This window comes from Cebus imitator, unplaced genomic scaffold (assembly GCF_001604975.1).
Source record: "Cebus imitator isolate Cc_AM_T3 unplaced genomic scaffold, Cebus_imitator-1.0 Scaffold230, whole genome shotgun sequence".
In the NCBI taxonomy this organism is placed as follows: Eukaryota; Metazoa; Chordata; class Mammalia; order Primates; family Cebidae; genus Cebus; species Cebus imitator.
The window spans coordinates 731332-739028 of record NW_016107545.1 but is presented as its reverse complement, the minus strand read 5'-3'; the positions used below and the strand labels follow the sequence as shown (position 1 = coordinate 739028).

The 7697-nt window shown below is 50.8% G+C and overlaps 2 protein-coding genes across 2 annotated transcripts in view; both read left to right on the top strand.

Annotated features, from left to right (window-relative positions):
- TMEM132C (transmembrane protein 132C) overlaps positions 1 to 7697 on the top strand; it is a 432621-nt gene that overhangs the window by 406077 nt on the left and 18847 nt on the right. The window lies entirely within an intron of this gene.
- The window catches only part of LOC108281694 (60S ribosomal protein L29-like), a 7302-nt gene continuing 2347 nt past the window's right edge, over positions 2743 to 7697 (top strand). Inside the window, exon 1 of the mRNA XM_017497374.2 lies at positions 2743 to 3753. Coding sequence (XP_017352863.2) covers positions 3085 to 3753 — 669 coding nt within the window. The 5' untranslated portion in view covers positions 2743 to 3084. The remainder of the gene's footprint in view (positions 3754 to 7697) is intronic.

Genomic DNA, 7697 nt, shown 5'->3' with positions numbered 1-7697 from the left:
TCCCAGCCTGGAGTGCAGTGGCGTGATCTCGGCTCACTGCAACGTCCACCTCCGGGGTTGTTATTCTCCTGCCTCAGCCTCCTGGGTGGCTGGGATTACAGGTGTGCACTACCACGCCCGGCTTTTGTTTTTATTTTTATTTTTATTTCTTTCTTATTTTTATTAGAGATGGGGTTTCACCATATTGACCAGCCTGGTCTCAAACTCCTGACCTCAAGTGATCTACCTGCCTCAGCCTCCCAAAGTGCTGGGATGTGGTGCCTCTTACCTCTGTGTTTTACGGCTTGAGGATCTCGAGTGCCTATTAAGGAGAAAGAAGGCAGATGGTGCAGAGGGTGACCCGGGCAGGAGCTGCAGGGAGAAACCGCATGTGTGGTGCGGTCGGATCTGATTAAGGCTGACATCCTGGAAGGCTCTCCCCATTCTCCTCTTCCAGCCCCCTCGTAAACACCCTTCTGGGTCCTATACATTCTGTCTGCCCAGCCCTCTACAGATCCCCATCTCCCAGGCCCTAGTGTTCTGCCTGGCCACAGGCTTTCAGTGTGTCCCTGCTTTTACTGGCACTGGGCTAATTCCCCTACTTGTAGGTTTTCTTATTTAATTCTCCTGATAAACCTATCCCGCTGTTTCTCTTCCTGCATGACACGCTCCTCCTACTTCTCTAACCTTGTACTGTCAACCTTCTTTCTGTTTCTAGAACAGGCCACAGTTATTCCTACCTCCAGGCCCTCGTACAGGGTAAGTGAGAGGCTAAGTGAGGCTTTTCTGGACATAGATGGTTTCTTTCAAATCCAGCTCCAACTCCTGGTCACTGTGAGACCTTGGACCAGTTATTTTACTTCTCTGTTCTTCGGCCCCCTCACCTGTAAAATGGTTTGTGTGAAGATGAAAGGAATCCACACATATAAACTCTTAGAACAGAAACTTCCTAGGCTAGGCACGGTGGCTCATACCTGTAATCCCAGCGCTTTGGGAGGCTGTGGTAGGTGGATCACTTGAAGTCAGGAGTTCGAGACCAGCCTGGCCAACATGGTGAAACCCTGTCTCTACTAAAAATACAAAAATTAGCTGGGTGTGATGGTGGCCACCTGTAATCCCAACTACTCAGGAGGCTGAGACAGGAGAATCGCTTGAACCTGGGAGGCAGAGGTTGCAGTGAGCCGAGATCACACCACTGCACTCCAGCCTGGGTGACAGAGCGACACTCCATCTAAAAATAAATAAATAAATAAATAAATCAATGAACAGAAACTTCATACAGCAGACACTTAATAAATATGGTGCCTCTTACCGAATCTCTTCTTAGAAACCTCTTCCCCCATATCTCCAGCCTAAACGTCACCTCACGCGAGGTCTCTGCACCATGCTGTCATGTTTTCTTATTTTATTTTTATTGTAGCATTTATCACTCACGATGATTTCCTTGTTTGCTTGTTATCATCTATTCCCACTCCCTAAATGAAATTCTGGTCTCTCACTCATGTCCGTGTCTATCTCCATGTCTAGAAACACCTCGCCCATAGTAGGGGCATGGAAAGTGTTGGTTGAAAAAATCTTTGTTTCATAGGTGAAGAAAATGAATCTTAGAGCAGCGAGGACTCTAGCACAACACAGGTGCAAGCCTGTGTTTCTACAACATTTGGATCCTACAGGGAGGCGTGTCTTTCTCTGGGCCCCGCTGCCCTGACCCACAATCCTGCCTGCTTCCTCAGCCCAAGTGGAGCGGGCAGCCAGCCATCTCCCCCTCCTCCTCCCCAAGCCAGGCCAGGCAGCCCATCAGCACTGCCAGCCCCTGCGTGGACAGCAGCCCCAAGCCAAGAGCAACAGGAGATGGTCGAAGTCTTGCAGCGCCGTGCACTGTCAGCTGGATAGAGAGTGATTTATCACAGAACAAATTTCTGCCTGGCCGTTTGAATTCCGTTTGGCCATCGTTTCAAAGGGCGAGATACAAAAGGGAGGGGAGAGGGTAGATGTAGTCTCAGAAATATTGCTTAGCCCTGACTTTTCTCTGCCAGCATCTTTTTCCTGCTCTTCCAGAGATGTCAAAGAAGTAGCTATAATGCGCTTTAGTAATGAGAGAACTGCTGAAATTGCACCAGAGACCTCCTTAAAATGTAACACTGCAGCTCTGGCCGCTGCAGGGGAAGGGCGCATTGGACAGGAGAGGCCAGATCAGCCAGAAGTCCCCTGGGCTGAGAACAGGTGCAGGCAGCGAGAGGAAGGGGATTCTAGACTACTGTCCCAAAGTCAGGTCCTCGTCAGTGTCCCGAAACGGTGGCCCCTTCAGGACAAGAAGCTCTGACAGGAGCCTTCCCACATCCTGGGAAGCCTCCTAAATCCGGACCAGGGCTCTGCCAATCCCTGCTTTCTTCACAGTTTTGCCAGTGTCCTCCGCCTAAAGAGGAGAGAAAATGGAATAAGATGGAAAGGTGAATGGGAGGTAAGGAAGAGAGGGGAAGCAGCACAAAAGCCCGTGAGAGTTAGAGTCAGGACCGTCCACATCCCATCTCTTAGCAGAATGGCTCCGTCAGCAAGTCTGTGTCACAGACGACCCCAGCATTCAGTTGTTTAAGATGATTGTGATTTCTTCTAGCTTATGGATTTGCAGGTAAGTGGAGCTCTGGTGGGCAGCTCAGCCTGAGGCGTGAGCTCTGCTGGGTTTGGCCTCTTGCTGCCGTGGGGCTATGGTCAGCTCCCTGTTCCTTGTGTCCCACTCTGGGGCCCACGCTGAGAGATGTATTAATAGCTACTTTGGAGAAAGTTCCTCTAACGATAAAATTCCAGAGACTAGCAGAAGTACACATTTCCGAGTCCAAGCTTGGACTGATCCAAGCATGGCTGTCACTCCTGCTCACGTTTTCCCAGCCAAACTCAAGTCCAGCACCAACGGGGAGAGGAAACAGACCGCGTCCATGATGGAGGAGAACGCGGGACTCCCTGAGTGAAGAACCAGTTCAGCATCGTGGCTGAGAGCAGAGCTCCAGGGTTGGCCGGCTGTGTTTAAATCCCGACTTACGATCACCAGCTGTGTGATCTTGGGCAGGTTACATCACCTGTCCGTGCCTTGGTTTTCTCATTTGCAATATGGATATGATAAAAATAGTACCGTCTTCCGGTCCTAGGCGCTTCAGGAGCTGCGGCTTAGGTGCAGACATGGCCAAGTCCAAGAACCACACAACACACGACCAGTCCCGAAAATGGCACAGAAATGGTATCAAGAAACCCCGATCACAAAGATACGAATCTCTTAAGGGGGTGGACCCCAAGTTCCTGAGGAACATGTGTTTTGCCAAGAAGCACAACAAGAAGGGCCTAAAGAAGATGCAGGCCAACAATGCCAAGGCCATGAGTGCACGTGCCGAGGCCATCAAGGCTCTCATAAAGCCCAAGGAGGTTAAGCCCAAGATCCCAAAGGCAGGTGTCAGCCGCAAGCTCAATCGGCTTGCTTACATTGCCCACCCCAAGCTTGGGAAGCGTGCTCGTGCATGCATTGCCAAGGGGCTCAGGCCCTGCCAGCCAAAAGTCAAGGCCAAGTCCGAGGATCAAAACAAGGCCCAGGCTGCACCTCCAGCTTCAGTTCCAGCTCAGGCTCCCAAAGGTGCGCAGGCCCCTACAAAGGCTTCAGAGTATATGTCTCTGTCTGCCAACGTGAGGACAGAAGGACTGGTGCGACCCCCCGGGGCTGCCATCTGCATGGGGCTGGGGTCCTCCTGTGCTATTTGTACAAATAAACATGAGGGAGGAAAAAAAATAGTAGTGCCCTCATGTGTTTATGGTGAGGACTCAGAGAGATGACCCGGGTAAGCCTCGCAGGATGGTGCCCGGATCACAGTCACTGAATGTTTGCTGTTGTTATAAAGTGAGCAGTCACTGATAAAAGTCCATCTCTTCCTGTGTGTGCATGTGTGTGTGTGCATGTGCGTGTGTGTAGATGTGATAGGTGGGTAGTGTTGGGGGCACAGGGTGAGCAGGTCCCCCTGAGTGTCCCCTGAGCATGGGGAGTGTTCAGTGAACCAGATGCCTGAGCACCTTTCTTGCCAAGGCCACGCCTGGTGGCTACTTTGGCAACATTCTACCCAGGTGATGCTGAGACCAGCTCCAGCCATTTAATTCTCCATAGATTTGGGAGGCAAAGGAGGAAGAATTGCTTAAGCCCATTAGTTGGAGAACAACCTGGAAACATGGCAAGACCCATCTCTAAAAAAAATGTTTTTTAATTAGCTGGGTGTAGTAGTGTGTGCCTGCAGTCCCAGCTACTCAAGAGGCTGAGAAAAAAGGCTTGCTTGAGCCTGGGAGTTTGAAGTTGTAGTGAGCTATGGTTGCACCAGGGCACTGCAGCCTGGACAGCAAGCAAGACCCTGCCTCTGTGGAAAGGACAACGCTGTGAAGGCCAGATGTGATGGAGGGCTACCGGTTTGCAAGCTCTGATTCATTCATTCATTTTTTTATTGTACTTTAGCTCTTGGGGTACATGTGCATATCATGCAAGATTGTTGCACGGGTACATTCATGGCAAGGTGGTTTGTTGCCACCATCTCCCCATCACCTATACCTGACATTTCTCCCTGCGTTATCCCTCCCCCACCCTCCCTCCCGTACCTCTCCCAAAGGACCCCAGTGTGTGATGCTTCCCTCGTGTCCCTGTGTTCTCATTGTTCACCCATCTATGAGTGAGAACACGTGGTGTTTGATTTTCTGTTCTTGTGTCAGTTTGCTGAGAATGATGGTTTCCAGGTTCATCCATGTCCTTACAAAAGATACAAACTCGTGTATTTATGGAGCATCCACTGTGTGTCAGGTGTTAGGCCCTAGGGATTCAAGAGTAAACACAACAGACAACAATCTCTGCCATCCTAGAGTTTAGGTTCTCATGAGGGAGGGCACATCATCACCAAAGCAAGCGATCTAGAGAGAGGAAGCAAGGAGGAGGGAAGGGAGGGGCAGGGGAGTTGCCATTTAAAATGGGAATGTCAGGCTGGGCATGATGGCTCACACCTGCAATCCCAGCACTTTGGGAGGCCGAGGTGGGTGAATTACTTGAGGCCAGAAATTTGAGACCACCGTGGCCAGCATGATGAAACCTCATCTCTACTTAAAAAGTACAAAAACTAGCCAGGTGTCACAGCACATGCCTGTAGTCCCACCTACTCGGGAGGTTGAGGCAGGGGAATCATTTAAACCCAGGAGGTGGAGGTTGCAGTGAACCAAGATGGCACCATTGCACTCCAACCTGGGTGACAGAGCGAGGCTCTATCTCAAAAAAAAAAAAAAAAAAAAAAAGAAGAAGAAATGTCAGAGAAAGAATCTTTGAGAAGTTAACATTTGAGAAGGCAGGGATTCTCAGCCTCGGTGCTGGTGACATCCGGGGTGGGTTAATTCTTCATTATGGAGCACTGTAGGCTGTTGAGCAGCATGCCTGGCCTCTGTCGCCTAGATACTGGTTACAATATAGCCTCCCATTTGTAACAACCAAGATGTCCAGAGATGCTCAAGTGCCCTCTGGGGGACGAAATTGCCCCAGGCTGAGATCTACTGGATTAAAGAGCTGAAGGATATGAAGAGCAAATCAGGCAGACAAGTCGAGGAGGGGCCATCAGGCAGAGCAGCACATGCAAAGGCCCTGTGGCAGGTGTGCACCTGGCGTGTCCAGGAACCAGCAGGGAGGCCAGCAGCTGAGTGGAGTGGACAAGGTGAGACCCGCAGAAGATGCACAGGGAAGATAACCAGCACATCGGGGAGGACCTTATACCTCATTCAAGGATTTTTCCAGAGTTGAAACGGAGATATTATTTAGACATTTTCCCGCAATCACCCTAGATTCAGAGCTGTTGAGAAGAGGCCCCTGATCTGGGGATTTGTATTTGTCCCTCCAGATCCCTTCGTCCCTCTCCCACCCCACCCGTGGCCCTGGGAGGCTACACTGTGTGGATGGCTCTAACAAGCTGGGCCTCCCCCGACTTCTCACTGGGCTTGGGCAATGGGAGGCTCCAGTGAAACCGGAGGGTGAGAGAGGAGGGAGCTCAGGAGAGTTGGTCCCTTGGCCCCTCAATGCAAGGCTGTGGGTTGGACGCAAGCTCCCGGCTCCACCGGCGGCCTCTTCTCGGAGACAGTGTCCACGCCAGATCTGTAGATGCGCTCACTTTGCCTTCCAGGTGGTGACCACTCCTGGGAGCCTTTGTACCCGTGTCTGGGGTTGCTGTCACAAATTAACATAAACTGTGTCTTAAAGCAACAGAAATGCATTATTCCATGGTTCTGGAGGCCAGGGCTTAAAGTCAAGGTATGGGCAGGGCTGCAATGCTCTGAAGGCTTTAGGGGACGACGCTTCCTGCCCCTGCCAGCTCCTGGTGGTTTCCAGCCTCCCTCGGCCTCAAGGCGCATTCTTGCCGTCTCTGCCTCCATCTTCACATCACCTTCTCTGTGTGTGTCTCTGTGTCTCTCCTCTCCTCCTGGGGATACCAGTCATTGGACTTAGGGCCTGCCCTAAGCTAGTATGTTCTTCTCTCGACCCCTAAGTAATTACATCTGCAAGCCCGTGTTTCCAAACAAGCTCGCAGTGTGAGGTTCCAGGCAGACGTGAATTCTGGAGGATGCAGAGCAACCCACCGCCTGCCTCCGAGCCCTGGCGTGCTTTCCCCGCCACGCTGTTTTCCCTTAACCCTCCCCGCCCCTGCGATCCGCAGTCCTCAAGTTCAGGTTTGTGTGGACCATCTGTTCCCTGCCTGGACTTGGAAACCGAGACAGCCTTTCCGAGTGGCCCCTGGGGGAGGGGATGAGGAAGTGCCGGCAGAGCCACTTGAGGAGAGGTTCTGACTGCCACTGGTCCCTTGCCACAGGCATGCCACAGTTGCTGGCCAGTGGCCTCTCTCAGCACCTGCCTTTCCCCTGCCCACCTGCCCACAGGAATGCAAGTGACTCAAATAGGCACATGGCAAGAAGGATGACTTCAGCCAAGGCCATAATCCCAGTATAAACAGCGTGGCCGAGACAGCCCATCCAAGTCCTGAACTGACTCTCATAGGCAGTTCTCACTCTAACTCTCCAGCTGGGATGAGCGGCAACCGCGGTGGGCCTCAGTTTTCTCATCTACAAAATGGGGTCATAACTGCTGTCCATGGCTCTAGAAAAACTGAGTATGAAAACAGTGGGCAAAGAAGGCCAAAAATGAGATACAAACAAGCAAAATGAAAACAGAATGGACAAATAGGTGGCACAAATAATGTGGTAGAAATAAATCCAAGTAAAATGTCCATGGTAACTCGCACAAATGTGCTAAAATTTCCAGCAAAAGAACAATGAATTCCGGAGAAAACGTTATGAAAGAAAACCATTATAAGTGTTTGTTTTTACAAAGCATCTGAAACAGCCAGGATACAGAAGGCTCCAGAAAGGCTTAAAGTAAAAGAGGGAAAAAGGCAAATCACACAAGTGGTAACCAGAAGAAACCGGCGGCCTAGGAAGCAAACTGATTTTATGGTAAAAATAAAGCCTTACAAGTTGTTTTTAAAAATTGGGTTTCTTTTCTGTTTCTTTGTTTGTTGGTTCGTTGGTTTTTTGCTGGAGTGCAATGGTGTGATCTCAGCTCACTGTAACCTCAGCTCACTGTAACCTCCGCCTCCCAGGTTCAAGCGATTCTCCTGCCTCAGCCTCCCTAGTAGCTGAAATTATAGGCACCCACCACCATGCTCAGCTAGGTT